A 16649-nucleotide genomic window follows, 5' to 3' on the forward strand; every position below is an offset into this window, starting at 1 on the left:
GGAGCATAAAGAGAGGAGCAAGAAAAGGTCAGAGGGAGAGAACTGACTGAATGCCTAAAGCCAGTGATAGGGAGTTTCTGCTTGATGCAGAGAGGAATGGGCAAGTTTTTGAGTGATGAAAACATGAGTGAAGTATGGACTGGAGGCAGGGAGATCAGCGAGGAGGCTGATGCAATAGTCCAGTTGGGATAAGACAAGTGCCACTCTGTTTAAAAATCAGTGTCGGGGGGTCATTTCACTTTTGGACTTGCAGCTGCCCTGCCTTTCAGCATGGTGAGCAGCTGACTGGCCACCGCTAAGTTTTTTTTTCCAGATATATCTGCATGCACTAATGCTGCCTGCATTCGATGCACCCTGCCGATTCCTTCTTAAAGGGTCGTCTGGATAAGGGCACTTAATATGGTCAGAAAGAATGGTGGATTTCAATTATTTTAGCATCTGCCTGGCCTTGTGGGGATGGGGTATAGGTCGGTAGAGCTGGAGTTAAAAAACCAACTCTTGTAAACATTACCTTGAAAGGGCTCTCTGTCAACAATAAAGGGGAAGGGGAGGGAAATCACAAAAACAATCATTTAGCACTTTTTATTGCTCTAAGCCTGTACAAATAAGAGAATTAACCCTCACAACACCCCTGTGAGGTAGGCAAGTATTGTTCCCACTTTATAGATGTGGAAACTGAGGCAGAGAGGTAAAGTTACTTGCCAAAGGCCACAGCAGAATTGGAGTGGGTGGTCCTGGGGAGAGAGGGCAGGTCAGGAGCAGGATGAGAACTTGGAAGTTTCAGTTTGGCTCTGAGCTCTGAAACCTGGATCATGCCCTACTCGTGCAGAAATTAAAAAAATAAAAGAAAACATGCAAAACATGAAAAATCTACAGGTGGCACACAGATGTACAGTAGTTTTACAAAGAAAATACAGCAGAGACAAATATTTTCCATTATCACGTCTACAGGATTGGTTCTCCAACCCCTGCAAAAATCAAGATAAACTATTCACGTTTGTCAAAGGAAGCTTGTGCCAAGAAAGAATGAGCCCGAGTGTTTCAAAGCCCCACAGTATGCTTTGGGAAAAAGAGAAAAAAAATTTTGAAAAAAAAAAGAAAGCAAATCAGTTTGATGAACGAATATTTTCCTGTAGCTGTCTCAACTACTCAAATATGCTCCCAGGGTCCTTTCGGGACTGGGCCCCAACTGCCGGCGAAGAAAGAAAACGTTTCCTCTCCCGTCGGATGATGGTTGTTAGTAAAAGACAGAGCGGGACCACAGGCCACCTGCAGGCCTCCCGACCAGCCCTCCAAAGATGGCACTAGCCCATGCTCCATGGCCTGGACTGTCCCATCACACCCTCCGCCGGGTACCTGGCATTTCCCCAATGGGAGAATTCACTTAGCAGCACCTCAGCCCACGGAGAGGCCTGAAGGGGACGGGAAGCTCTCAGGTGATGGGACCAGCCCACATGAAGAGAAAGATCAATTCTCGGGGTGGCCTGTGCCGGGTGGGCCTGTGAGATGCTTCTCAGGGACTCAGCACAGGTGTGGAGGGGCAAGGTGGGGGCCTGGTCCCGAAGGGTTTTCTCTTCAGGTAAGTGAGAGGCTTCCTTCCTCCTCCAGTGCCTTCGACATCCCCGGCCTCCTCATCTTCCTTCTCCGGACCGTCCACCGCCAATGGAAGGGGACCCGGGGGTGTAACTACCTCCATCGACACCTCCACCCTCTCCCTGGGCCCTCCCCATTGGATTCTCCTCAGGGGTTGGTCTGTTTGTATCTGTTCCTTCCACCTGGGAGAGTTGTTTCATTCTGTTTTCTTTCCCCGTCACAGCCGGCCTCTAGGGAGGTGCCACGCTGGGACACCTCAGCGTTCTCTTCCCAGCGGCCTCAGCAGGAGCAGTGAGCAATGGTGGGGGCAACGGGAGCCCCGTGCCAAGCAAGGGGAGAAAGGAAGGGGAAGGGTGGGTCTTTTCTTGAGCCTGTGGGAGGTGACGATGGAGAACAGAGCAATAATCAAAATCGGGGTAATAAATACATACACTCAGCCACACACGGACACACATGCGCACATATCCAAGAAGATAACCTTAGCCTAATACGGCAGGGGTGGATGAAACTCTGGCACTGAAATGATCGAGACACCCCAAGGCACTAAGGAAGAGCGGGTCTGGGGGATGCAGGATGGCAAGCAGACCACGGCCCAACGAGAAACAAAAGATCGGCCTGATCCAGAGGGATTGCAGACAGCAGAGCTCTTGGGAAAGGTGTCCATAAAATGTCCCTCTCGTGTCAGGACTTCCTTTGCAATAGAGATTATCACGTCTGAATGACCCCTAAATCAGTCCCTTTTTTAAGGCAGTTCTCATTTATTCTCTCTCACATGCAACACCCACATCTGTGCATGTGCCACTTCCCAAGGTGCTTCGCAGGGCCACCGGAGACAGAGGAGGTGGGGGAGGAGAGGCGGAAGGGAAGAAGGAAGAGAGAGGGCGGGCTTCCTATATTAAGGACCCCCGGAAGGGCATGGGGCCAAGGCTCTGCTCCTTCCAGCGGTAGCGCAGCTGTGAAAGAGGCTGATCCTCCGTGGTCTCGAACTCAGTAAAGCCCAGCTGGTTGAGGATGTCATAGATGCCGGCCTTGGCTGCCACCTGGAAGAGGATGGAAAAGGGCTGAGGAAATAACTGAGCAGGCAGGGGCTTACCAGACCAGTCAGTCAAATTTATTGGGCGCTTACTGTGGGCACAGCTCTAGAGAGAGTAAAATGTAACAATAAACAGACACATTCGCTGTCCACAATGCACTTACAATCTTATCCCCACTCTTCAAAGCCCTACTGAAGGCTCACCTCCTTCAGGAGGCCTTCCCAGACTAAGCCCCCCTTTTCCTCAGCTACCCCTGCCCCCTCACCTCGCCCCGGCTCCCTCCCTTTGCTCTACCCCCCTCCCCACAGCACTTGTGTGTCTATATACATATCTATAATTCTATTTATTTATATTAACGCCTGTTTTACTTGTTCTGATTTGTGTATATATATATCTCTCTCTATATATAGAGAGAGATATAATTCTACTTATAACGATGCTCTTGATGCCTGCTTACTTGTTTTGATGTCTATCTACCCCCTTCTAGACTGTGAACCCATTGTGGGCAGGGCTTGTCTCTTGTTGTTGCTGAATTTTACTTTCCAAGCACTTAGTACAGTGCTCTGCACACAGTAAGCGCTCAATAAATACGAACGAATAAATGGAGAGGGAGATAGACATTAATATAAATTGCAGGTATGTACATAAGTGCTGTTGGGCTGGAGGTGGGGGGTGATAAATAAAGGGAGCGAGTTAGAGAGACACATAAGGGAGTGGGAGAGGAGGAAAGGAGGGAAGACCTCTTGGAGGAGCTGGTGACCACAGTATCACTATCATTTGTACCACAGCTGCAGGGATAGATCATTCAATCATATTTATTGAGCACTTACTGTGTGCAGAGCACTGTACTAAGCGTTTGGAAAAGTACAATACAGCAATAAAGAGAGACAATCCCTGAACCATTTTTTACACTAGTAATTATGATTGGCTCGCCTGCAGGCTTTCCCTCGCCTCACAGCTGGCCTGCCCAATCCTGGGCCCTCCCCCACTCTGAAGTCCTACCATTAATCATAATAATGGCATTTATTAAATGTTTACTATGTGCTAAGCCCCAGGCCCTCTAAACTGTAAGCTCATTATGGGCCGGGAACATATCCGCTAATTCTGTTATGTTTTACTCCCCCAAGCATTCAGTGCAGTGTTCTGCACAAAGTAAGCACTAATAAATACCATTGATTGATTGGGGTAGATACAGGTTATGAAATTGGACACAGTCCCTGTCCTACATGGGGTTCTCCACGAAGCTCATCTTCATCTGATGAGGAAACTGAGGCCAAAAGAAGTCACGTGGCTTGCCTGTGGTCACCCAGCAGGCTGGTGGCAGAGCTGGGACTTGAACACAGGTGTCCTGATTCCCAATCCCATACTCCTTGTACTAGGCTGTAAGCTTGCATCTAGACTCTTAGTTCCTCCTCTAGATAGTAAGTTCTATGTGGGCAGGGAACACGTCTATCAACTCATTTGTACTGCACTCTCCCAAGCACTTAATACAGCGCTCTGCACACAGAAAGTACTCAATGACTGAATAAGTTGCACTGGACAAGACCCGGCTCAGTGGACCAGGTGACCTGCAGGGTGGAGTTGGGTCCCCTACCAGACCTAGATAGACCCCATTGTCCTCTCTGTCCCTTTCCTCCTTGTGTAAGGACATGAAACTTTCCTGTTGTGTAGGAGAAGGGTTTGCTGTGGCCAACGGGCTACTCTGCTAGAGAGTGGAGTCAATCTGTTTGCAATCAATCGTATTTATTAAGGACTTACTCTGTGCAGAGCACTGTACTAAGTGATTGGAAGTGCACGACAACAGAGTTGGTATACATATTCCCTGCCCACAGCGAGTTGACAGTCTACAGGGAGAGATGAACACTGATATAAACGAATAAATTATAGATGTGGATATAAGTGCTGTGGGACTGAGGGAGGTTGTGAATAATGGGACCAAATCAGGGCAATGGGAAACGTGGGAAAGAGGGCTTATTCAGAGAAGGACTCTTGGAGATGTGCCCTCAGTAAAACTTTGAAGGTGGAGAGAATAATTGTCGGATATGAAGAGGGAGGACGTTGCATGCCAGAGGCAGGACGTGAGCACGGGGTCGGCGGTGAGATAGACGAGATCGAGATACAGTAGATTGACATTAAAGGAGCAAAGTTGCAAAGAGGAAAGAGTTTCCTCTCGACTCCACCACCACCCAAACATCCGACCCTCTTCAAGCCACTTGGGGTCCTATGCCCCTATCTCTGGATTATCTCCAAGCAATCAATCAATGGTACTGAGTGCTTACTGTGTGCAAAGCACTATACTAAGCAGCACTTGAGAGAGCACAGTTCAACACACCTGAAGACATGACTCCTGTCCCCAGGGAGCTTAGCCTTTCCCCCGTCCCCTTCCTAGAGGGGGTTCTGAGGAGATTCCCTGCCTACCTGGACCCGGAACAGTGGGTGGGGATGAGCACTGATGAAATGACCTCCTTATTCGGCCACAGTTTCTGCTGTTCTCCATCTCCATGAAGGACAGAGCAAGAGGAAATGGGCTTTGGATCCAGCAAGAAGGATCTATGCTAGTTGTAGAAAACGTCTCTTGACCCAGTGGAGTGCCAGGGAGAGTCAGAGGAGCCGGGGGAGCAGAATCTCCATCCACTGAAGTCTGAACCATCAGGAGACTCTTACATGTCAGGGATTAAGAGGCAGGGGGTGGCCTGGATGACCTCCCAAACCCCCCGCCACAATCCTTGGGGTGCCATGAGATGATTCCCAACGTGCGCTACTGAAAACAGATCTGACTCCTCCCCATCCTAACCAAATAATAACAATAATAACAATTGTGGTTTTCTTTAGCACTTACTATGTGCCAGGCATAGTGGCTAAGCACTGGGGTAGATACTCTGGCCTGGAATGCCCTCCCTCTTCGTATTTTCTATTTATTGCTATTGTTTTTGTCTGTCTCCCCCGATTAGACTGTAAGCCCGTCAATGGGCAGGGATTGTCTCTATCTGTTGCCCAATTGTACATTCCAAGCGCTTAGTACAGTGCTGTGCACATAGTAAGCGCTCAATAAATACTATTGAATGAATGAATACAAGGTAATCAGGTTAGGCACAGTTCCAGTCCCACGTGGGGCTCACGGTCTTAATCTCCATTGTGCAGGTGAGGTAACTGAAGCACAAATAAGTGAAGTGACTTGCCCAAGACCACACAACAGACACGTGGCGGAGTCGGGTTAGAACGAACATCCTTCTGACTCCCAGGCCCGTGCTCTATGCCCTAGGTCTTGCTGCTTCTTGTCCTTGTCTCTGCCTCCTTTTTGGGGATGACAGGAGTTATGCTGGGCTCACTCCCACCCTGTGGTCTCTGGGGCACGAGCTCTCTCCTGGCTGCCACGTGGCTCGCTGCAGGATGGGGAAGGTCGAGAGGAGCCAAGGTGTAGAGGCAGAGGTGGGCTGGACAGTAATGATAATAATAATAATAGTATTTAAGCACTTACTATGTGTGAGGCACAGTACTAACCGCTGGGGTGGATACAAGCAAATTGGGTTGGCCGGAGTCCCTGACCCATGCAGGGCTCACAGTCTCAATCCCCATTTTACAGATGAGGTAACTGAGGTCCAGAGAAGTGAAGTAACTTGCCTAAGGTCACACATCAGACAACTGGTGGAGCCGGCATTAGAATTTACGATCTTCTGACTCCCAGGCCTGTGCTCCATCCACTACGCCATGCCGCTTCTTCCTTCCGGGAACGTTCGCCCCGTTCCGGCCTTCTCCCCGCAGAGGGCCAGCTGAGAGGAACTAGGCCGTGGCCAAGGGAGATCAGGCATCTCGAGGGAGTTCGGCTGGGGAGAAGGGGTGTGCGGGCGGCCAGAAAATTCCACTGGCAGGACTCGCTGGTCCCCACACCTCGGTCAACGGAAAACCGCTGCAGCTGTTTCTGCAGCTGGAGGAGACGGGAGAAGAAGGGAGGGGCTAGGCACTGGGACACTCCGGACTCCCAGAGCCCTGGGTTCGCTGTGGTATCCCCAAGGCAGCCGAGGACAGAATTACATTTGTCTGGGCTTCCCCTCCCTCCCCGAGCCCTCTGGACACAGCCGTATCAGTCGCAGGAATGGGGGGTGCCAGCATCCTTGGGGCACAGTAGCTCCCCATCCAACTGTAACCCAGGTTCCGAGGCCATCCGTCCTCTCAGAGCCTCTTGCCACCCTGCTGCCCTCCGAACAATTAACCCCACAGAAGGAGCTGGGAGAGATGAGTCCGGAGACTCCAGGGCCCTGGAGGCTGAAGAGAGAGAGGAGGAGGACCCACCCTGGCCTGATTGGTGGCGAGGTGACAGGGTGGCCTCCTTGAAGCCCCATCCCATGGGACCCCTGATCCCCTCGCAGATGGGACCCGCACGGACCGGGCTCAGCGAGATGCCCAGCCACAGTCCAGAGACGGGAGCGGCATCGGCAGCGGGGACGAGATGGACGAGGCAGGAGGTCAGCACGACCTGACAACTCTCCGGGCCAGGAAGGCCAGGGAGCTCAGCGATCACCCCTGGGATTGGGGGTGCAGACGGCCATCTCCTTCCGGGAGCCCAGAGGCCCCTCATGGCAGCCAGAGGCGCCGGGGGGGTGAGATACGTCATGGAGGAGAAATCTTGAGAGGACTTACTCAGAGGCGTGAGTAATCCTTCCCCGCAGCTGTGGGCTAGCTTGGGTCTCCTTGGCCAGGCAGGGGGACAGAGGTGACCCGTGAGGGAAGTGGAGGCTGACAACTAGACACTGGCCAGTCCCACAGATAGGAGAGCCGTGGTGGGGAGACCCTGAAGCTGGGGGACCAGCTCCTTCAGGAGGCTGCATCCAGGTCCAGAAGCCCAGACTCCCAGACCTGAGGTATCAGTGGGGATTGGGAAGAGAAGGGGCTGGGGAGATGGGAAACAGCGTGGCCTAGAGGAAAGAGCACGGGGGAAAGAGCACGGGCCTGGGAGTCAGAGATTCTGGGTTCTAACCCTGGCTCCATCTCTTGACTGCTGTGTGACCTGGACCAAGACACTCAGGGCCTCAGTTTCCTCATCTGGAAGCAGCGTAGAGGATAGAGCACGGGCCTGGAAGTCAGAAGGTCATGGGTTCTAATCCTGTCTCCATCACTTGACTGCTGTGTGACCTTGATCAAGTGAACTTCACTTTCCTGCGTCTCAGTTACCTCATCTGTAAAATGGGGATTAAGACTGTGAGTCCCATAGGGACTGTGTCCAACCCAATTTGCTTGTATACACCCCAGCGCTTAGTACAGTGCCTGGCACATAGTAAGTGCTTATTAAATACCATTATTATTATTATTATCTGTAAAATGAGGATTCTCTACTTGTTCTCCCACCTACTTAGACTGTGATCCCAATGTGGGACAGAGACTGTGTCTGACCTGATTTTCTTGGATCTATCCCAAGGCTTAATACAGTGCTTGTAACATAGTAAGCACTTACCAAATGCCACAATTATGACTATTACAGGCATCTTCTCACAGGAAGGTGGCAGAAAGAGACAATTCCAGGGCTCCCACTCCCTATTCAGGACAGCTCAGCTCTCGACAGGAGCTCGAAACCAAACAGACCTGCTGTGTGACCTTGGGCAAGTTACTTATCCTCTCTGTTCCTCAGCTCCTTCATCTGCAAAATGGGGATTCAATATCTGCTCCCTCTCCTACTTAGACCGTGAGCCTCAAGTGGGCCCTGATTATCCTGTTTCACCCTAGAGTTTAGTACCGTGCTTGACATATAGTAAGTGCTTAAATACCAAAATCATGTGAACTGGGAGTCCTGAAGGTTGGCAGAAGAGGTGGCTGGTCCCTGAGACTGCTGTGAGCTATATACTGGTCTCTCCCTGCACCTGTGGCGGAAACTTTCCTTGTGGCTGGTTTTCCTGGCTGCAACCGTTCAGCTGGGGTAAAGGAGGCGGGCAGGAACAGCAGTTTTATGCTCACCGTGACCACCACCCCTTATCCCCCAACATCAAGGCCATCTCCTTGACTCCACCCCTCAGGGGACACACATATGCACAGACACCTTCCCCCGACCCCATTTCCAGCTACTGACAGGCATGGCTCTGGCAACAAGGAAATGAAAGGAGGGGACCCCAGCACCTCACTTCCTCAGGGGCACCCCAATCCATCTCACAGCAACCCCGAGGCTAGGGACACTACAAACACCCCAAACCATGTCCAATCAGTCGGTCGTATTTATTGAGCGCTTACTGAACGCAGAGCACTGTATTATGCTCGCCACCCTCCCCTCTGGCAAGGCTGAACTCCCCCCCGGCCTTTGCTTCTTACCTCCCGCATCCAGACACTGAATGGTCTCTGCCAAGACCCCTTCTTCTCCAGGTGCAGGTAGGCATTGAAAAGGATCAGGTAGATATAGCGCTCCAGGTACTGCAGGCTCCTCAGCTGCAGCGTCCTCACTTCCTGCTCTTCCTTGGCCGCCTTCCCCTAGAAAAGAAAAAATGATAAAGGATAGGGGGAAGAGTAGGCCCTAATCCAGGCTCCGACATGTGCCTGCTGTGTGAGCTTGGACAAAACATTAAACTTCTCTGGGCCCCACCTGGAAAATGGTGATTAAATACCTGTTCTCCCTCCCCTATTAAATAGCTGGTCTCCCTCCCCTTTGGATTGGAGCCCCTGTTCCACGTGGACTGTGCCCAATCTGATTGTATTGTATCTACCCCAGTGCTTAGCATTTAGTGGGGTTTTTTTGCAGTATTTGTTAAGTGCTTACTATGTGCCAAACATTATACTAACCATGGGGGAAGGTATAAGCCAATATAAGCACACTGACTTAATCCCCATTTTACAGGTGAGGTAACTGAGGCACAGAGGATTTATATGATTTGCCCAAGGTCACACAGCAGCCAAGTGGCAGAACCGGGATTAGAACCCAGGTCCTTCTAACGCCTAAACCCATGCTTTATCCACTATGCCACATTGCTTCTCTATGTTTGGCACGTAGGAAGAGCTGGGTAACTACCGCAATTTTCTCATTCAAAAATATCAATATCGGGGTCAGCAGCATTTAATGAGGGGCCACTGTGTGCCTAGCACTGTACTGAGCACTCAGACAACATACAAGGGGAATGGGTGATGGAGTCCTTGGATTTTTAAAGAGCTCACAATCTTCGGCAAGCTCCTAAATACAATACAGAGCAGAATTAAAAGTGAGAGAAGAGATGTGCACACTAAGGCACAGGCAAATAATTAAAAAATAATAATTAATGCCAGTCAAACAATAAAATCAGGATGGTCGAGGAGCTGATCAGATAGCATGACCAACAGGCAGTGGGGAGGGATAAATCTGAGACCTTCTGGAGGAGGGGACTTTTAGGAAGGCCTGGAAAGAACATGGTTTGAGGAAGTCAAGTTCCCAGACTCCAAGGAGGGGTGGGTCACTGGAGGGACAATCAAGCTCAGCGGGCACTTGGAACCTGCCACCCCCCTGCACCGCAGAACTGAAATCCCAGTACCCTGATCACCCCAATCCACATCTTCATACAACCAGATTCCTTCCAGCCTGCAACAGTCCACGCTTTCATTCCACGAGGGTCGGAACCTCGCTGGGGATTGCAAGATGGCGGGCTGTGGCCGCCAGCCTATTTGGCTTCATATTCCGTCCCGCCATGTACAGAGGAAGGATGGGTGACAGCTACAGGGTGAGTCCTCCTCACTGAGGGTCTTGGCCTCAGTGCACCACTCCCTCTGCCCCGACTGTCGGAGAACTGAGCACCATTCTATTCTGACTGTAGAAAAATCTAAAACAAGTGACATCTGAGTTTTGCAAGATGTGCTTTCCTAGAAAACCATGAAGCTCAGGTATAATAATAATGATAATGTTGGTATTTGTTAAGCGCTTACTATGTGCAGAGCACTGTTCTAAGCACTGGGGGAGATACAGGGCAATCAGGTTGTCCCATGTGAGGCTCACAGTCTCAATCCCCATTGTACAGATGAGGTAACTGAGGCACAGAGAAGTTAAGTGACTTGCCGACGGTCACACAGCTGACAAGTGGCAGGGGTGGCATTCGAACCCATGACCTCTGACTCCCAAGCCCGGGCTCTTTCCACTGAGCCACGCTGCTTCCCTTTGCCCATTGCACGGTATCTGCCCATTGCGGGGTGCCTCGGAGGCACATCAAATCTCACAGAGTAGAGGTGTGGGAGGGAGCCCCATGAGAGTAGCAGTGTGGCTCAATGGAAAGAGCACGGGCTTGGGAGTCAGAGAACAGGGGCTCTAATCCTTGTCAGCTGTGTGACTTTGGGCAAGTCACTTAACTTCTCAGGGCCTCAGTTCCCTCATCTGTAAAATGGGGATGAAGACTGAGCGCCCCACTGAGCCCCCCACGTGGGACAACCTGATTACTTTAAATCCCCTCCCCCAAGTGCTTAGAACAGTGCTTGGCACATAGTAAGTGCTTAAGAAATGCCATCATCATCATTGGCTTCCAGCACCACAGAATGGGTGGCGGAAGGCACCCAGGCCAATCCCCCTCTCGATGGCTTGAAAATGAGGCTCAAAGCCGAGGGCCACCGGAAGACGTGACTTTGGGCAAGTCACTTCATTTCTCTGAGACTCAGTTACCTCATCTGTAAAATGGGGATTTGAGACCGTGAGCCCCACGAGGGCCAGGGACTGTGTCCAACCCGATTTGCTTGTATCTACCCCAGCGTTTAGTACAGTGCCTGGTCCAGGGTAGGTGCTCAACAAATACCACAATTATTATTATGAAGATGTGTGGATCGTGAGTTTTCTTCAGTGAACTTTGGTTTCACCTCTCGCAGGGACAGCCGCTACTTTTAACCCGCCCACGAGAGAGAAAACTTGGCGCCGGTTCCGAATCCCTTAGGCAGGCCAAGGGACATCTCAGCGGGAAAGAAAGCAGAGCTCCGCCTAAGAGGCTGAGAGGGGAGAGGGAGGAGGACAAGCTTTGCCTCACCGACAGCTGGGCCCCAGCTGGAAACCCTCTGGCACGCCATGCGGGTCTGGGGGAAGATTCTGTTTCTCCCTATTCATCTGCTGAGAGAAGGTCTTCCCTTCTCTGACAGGTGAAAGAGAATGGAGGCCTGCTGCATCCCGAGGACCTGATTCCGAGGCCGCAAGGACGCATCAACCCTGCTCCCTCTGAACCGTCATCCTCAGTGTCACTGGCCTCTCGCTTTAAATTTCTCAAACTTCCTTCTGAAAGCTGCCTGTCATTTCCTCCCACCTCCTCACGTCCTCCGTTCTCGCCTATCCCGCCGTCGACCCCCGGGCCACGTCTTCCCGCGGTCCTGGAATGCCCTCCCTCCTCATCTCCGCCAAACTCATTCTCTTCCCCTCTTCAAAACCCTACTTAAAGCTCACCTCCTCCAAGAGGCCTTCCCAGACTGAGCTCCCCTTTTCCCTCTGCTCCCTCTATCCCCCCCTTCACCTCTCCGCAGCTAAACCCTCTTCTCCCCCCTTTCCCTCTGCTCCTCCCCCTCTCCCGTCCCATCCCCTCAGCACTGTACTCATCTGCTCAACTGTATATATCATTACCCTATTTATTTTGTTAATGAGATGTACATCATTTTGATATTTATTTGCTATTGTTTGAATGAGATGTTCTTCCCCTTGATTCTATTTATTGCCATTGTTCTTGTCTGTTTCCCCGATTAGACTGTCAGCCCGTCAAAGGGCAGGGACTGTATCTGTTACCGATTTGTACATTCCAAGCGCTTAGTACAGTGCTCTGCACATAGTAAGTGTTCAATAAATACTATTGAATGAATTTCCTCTCTGCTCCTGTCTTCTTGCTACAGCAAGACCTGAGGACTCTCTCCCACCAAGTTGCCTGCAGTGAATAACAAACAGCAAGACAGCAGAGACTCCAAGAGTCTTCTGACCCCCGGCTGACATAAACCTGGAGAAGTGAGGAGCGATCTGCCAAAACAGGGGATGGGGGAGGAGAGGGGTGGTGAGGTGGGAGGCTGCCAACTATGACTGAACGTGAAAAAAAATTAAAGATAAAGTTCAGGCATTCCTCTGCACCGAAAGCACCTTAAGGGCAGGGTTTATATCTACCAACTCCACTGTACTGTATTCTCCCAAGTGCTTAGAACAGTGCTCTGCACACAGTAAGTGCTCAATAAATATCACTGACTGACAGATTCTTCTTCAACATGCTAGCTGCAGATCCACAAACCGCTGTGCTACCTCAAATCATTTTTAGTTCAACAACTATTGCAATAGAATTATTCCAGCAACATCTCAGCAGCTGGTATACAATTTAGTAAAGCCTCAGGGGCTCTGAAGTTTAGAGCCCAGCATGAATCCTGACTCTCGGAGGGACAAGAAAAAAGAAACTTACCCTCTCTGAGCCACCATTTCCCCTGCTCAGAAATGGGGACAACCATACCTCCTTAACTACTAAAACATTTGAAAAGCCCTTTGTGAATGTGAAATGCTGGCATATCCCACCTTGGCAAGGCAGGTAAAATATCAACTGGTAGGGTCTTCATTTGATGGAAAGAAACTGAAGCACAGAGAGATAAATGACTTGTCCCAGTTCACACAGCAAAGAGAACCCAACTCTAACTTAATGCATCCTTAGGGCACCAAACTGACTCAAATGAAAAACTGCCTCATCGGGTCAATCGCCTCTCGCTGGCAGTTCAGGTTCAAAGCTGATGTTGCTGATGACATGAGAAAGGGGTTGGCAGCGAGATAGGTGAGACCAGGTCACTGCGAGCAAGCTGGAGCTAGAAGAACGAAGTGCATGGGCTGAGCTGTAGTAGATCGGTGAGGTAAGGTAAGAAGGGGTGAGCTGACTGAGTGCTTTAAAGTCAACCATAAGGGTGATTTCCACTATTTCTGAGGTGACACAGTACATCTGCAGAATCTCATCCCTTATCACCGATAAACATATCTAGGAGCCAATCTGTTCACCCTCAGTGGGTCTCATGAGTGATGCTTCTAATATCATGCAAGATAGCTAAGTCCCACGGATCTGGAGAGTGAAAAACATCAAATGGCTTTAATGAAAACAGTGGGGACAGTTCCCCACAGTCCTCTTCCCAAGAATCCTCGGGTGCTTCATCTGTGTCCATCTCCCCAGGTGGAGTGGAAGCTCTTGGGGACAGGGAAGCAGGGTGGGCTTGTGGAAAGAGCACGGGCCCGGGAGCCAGAGGACCTGGGTTCTAATCCCGGTTCTGCTACTTGTCTGCTGTGTGACCTGGGGCAAGTCGCTTATAACATCTCTGTACCTCAGTTCCCTCATCTGTAAAATGGGGATTAAGACTGTGAGCCTTAATGTGACTGTCCAAACTGATTGGTTTGTATCTATCCTGGTGCTTGGTAGGGTGCCTGGCACATAGTAAGCGCTTAACAAATACCATTTAAAATAAAAGGTTGGGGGGAGTGGGGGTTATATGCTTATCTCGGGCTTCTCGAGGCCTTGGGACAGTGCGGTGATGTCAGAGGGTCTACTGCTAGGTCAGAATCTTCACCCACTAGAATATGGAAAGGGTAGAGAATCTGTGGTGAGCTGTTAGCTTTAGGAACCATTTTGCCACATTGCCATTTGCCTTTAAATGGGAAGTGTGTTTTTTAAAGATATTCCAGGCTACCCCCATCTGTGCCATTCGTGATTCAGGACGATGAAGTGTTTCCTAAGGTGATCTCAGTTTCCTCCAAACTCTGCCCTGTTGGAGCAGGCAGGGAGGGAAGGGTCCAACCCTGTTGCATATAAAAATAAACAGACTGCTTTCCAAAGGCCTTTCTTCCACCGGCTTGGCAGGACCAGCTTTCATTACCTCTGGTTTGAACTGGGCACACTTACCTCTCGCTTGGGTAGGACCCCCAAAATCAGAGACGGTCCTGGCCGGGGATGAAGCATGAGCAGGTGGGTGGGGTTGGGTGTGGGTCCTGTCCCCTTCCTGACCGACACTCTGGGACCCATTCCTAGAGAATCTGGATTGGTAACTACTAAACCTTATTCCCACCCAACTACTTTCTGGCTAGCATACCAATGGGAAATGGCTCTGTTTATAGGTGGGGAAAGCTAGGCTTTCCGGCTGTAAGGTGACTGGAATTCTGAGTAGAAGCGGGGTCTTAAGGGGAGATGGGAACTTAACTTGGGCACAGCCCAAGGAGGCCCTAGAAAAGGAAGGGAAACCGAGGGGGGAAAAGTAATGTCAAGGTCAGTGATGCAATGAGATCAACTCAGTTTCCCTGTGGAGCAGGACCCTGGCCGGAACTTGAAAGTACTTTCGTTACAGAGAGATGTTTGTTGCTCTTTAGTGGTGCCCACTGGGAAGAGAATTTGGTTTCCTCCAAAAAGAATCCAGAAAGAAATGAAACCAACGGGGCGGGCCGGGGGAGAGGCGGCCACCCCAGCCAGCAGGACGGTTCAGTGGGTGGGGGAGGGGGCAGGGAACTGGGGACAGAGCGGCGCTCTCTACCATTTGCTCACGCCTACTGGCCAACATTGTTTCTACATGAATATACAGACCCAGCAGTCACACTGCCAAACCGTAAGATGGTTGCCCAGAATTCCTCCTGCCCCCAGATCTAGAGAGCTATGGAACAGTGCCCAAAATACACAATAAAACCAAGGAACACGAATACATAAAACTCACTAAACTGAAGATTTTTCCTCTAACTTTCTCCTCCTATTTACATTTCTTTATTTCCTCTCCCCGGCCATAATTTTCACAGTCATCTCATTATACAGTCCTCCCTGCCCCCTCTTTCTGGCCAACTTTCCAGTGCCTTTCTCTCTCCACCGTTTCTCTTTCCTTGCAAAGAGGTGGCAGATGTTGAGCCCAAACCATCTGAAGGATGCAGGCCGGGGCTGGATGGGGGGGGGGGAGAGAAGAGAGGGCAAGAGAGAGATATGAGAGAGAGTGTGTGTCAAACGAACATGAGGGTCAGCAGACCAAGATGGGCAGGGACAGGAGTCCAAAGCCGATACAATTACAGCAAGGGCCAGGGAGTAACATCCAACTCAAAAGTTATCATCTGTTAGTTTTGGCTCTCACAGAGTCTTAACCATGCCAACCTGCAACCAGAACGAAGAGAATCTCCTTTTATAAGTGCTTCAGCAACGTCCAGAGCTGGTGACCTCAGGGGAAAATACCCAGCTTGACCCAAGTCCAGAGTTGACACATGAGGAGACTCCAGCACTCTGAGTGATAAAGGATGGCGAGACCTCTTTGCTGTTCTACACACTTCAATAATCAATTATATTTTTTGAGCACTTACTATATGCATTGTACCGAGCACTTGGGAGAGTACAATAGAACTAGCAGTCACGTTCCCCGCCCGTAATGAGTTTATAATCTAGAAGGGCAAACAGACGTTAACAGACATTATTATAAGTAATTTATAATATTAACAGACATTATAAGTAATTTATAATACATAATCTAAAGATGTGTACATAAGTGTTGTGGGCTTGGGGTGGGGAGAATATCAAGTTTCCAAAGGCCATAGATTGAGGTGCACAGGTGATGCAGAAGGGAGAGAGACCCAGGGAAAAGAGGGCTTAAATGGGGCAGGAGATGTGACCTACTAAATGCTTTGAAGGTGGAGAGAGTGGTCTGGCGTATATGGAGGAGGAACCTCGAAGGCTGACATAAGTCTCTTTCACCCTCACTAATTGCCAGCTTGGCTTTGTGGGGTTGGATGTTCATCCTTCGCTGGATCCCCATAAAGAAGTCGTCAAGTCCTGCCTATGGCTTTGTGGTATTCGTTACGCCTTACTATGTGCCAAGAACTGCAGCGAGCACCAGAGCAGATATAAGATAATCAGATCGGATACAAACACATTAGCAGCATGAGAAACAGGATGGCTAGGTGGATAGAGCCGGGCCTGGGAGTAAGAAGGTCATGGGTTCTAATCCTGGCTCCGCCACTTGCCTGCTGCGGCCTTGGGCAAGTCACTTCACTTCTCTGTAAAATGAGGATTAAGAGTGTGAGGCCTATGTGGGACAGGGACTGTGCCCAATCTGACTAACTTGAATCTACCCCAGCACTTAGAACAGCGCATGGCA

General features: G+C 50.2%; 1 protein-coding gene across 1 annotated transcript in view; it reads right to left on the bottom strand.

Moving 5' to 3' along the window:
* Positions 1-567: 567 nt before the first annotated feature.
* Positions 568-16649, bottom strand: part of PALD1 (phosphatase domain containing paladin 1) — a 119758-nt gene continuing 103676 nt past the window's right edge. Inside the window, exons 19-20 of the mRNA XM_029060453.2 lie at positions 8922-9077; positions 568-2633 (exon numbers count right to left, since the gene is read on the bottom strand). Of these exons, the coding sequence (XP_028916286.1) occupies positions 2484-2633; positions 8922-9077 (306 nt within the window). The 3' untranslated portion in view covers positions 568-2483. The remainder of the gene's footprint in view (positions 2634-8921; positions 9078-16649) is intronic.

The sequence above is a fragment of the Ornithorhynchus anatinus genome, chromosome 3, assembly GCF_004115215.2.
Source record: "Ornithorhynchus anatinus isolate Pmale09 chromosome 3, mOrnAna1.pri.v4, whole genome shotgun sequence".
Taxonomy (NCBI): Eukaryota; Metazoa; Chordata; class Mammalia; order Monotremata; family Ornithorhynchidae; genus Ornithorhynchus; species Ornithorhynchus anatinus.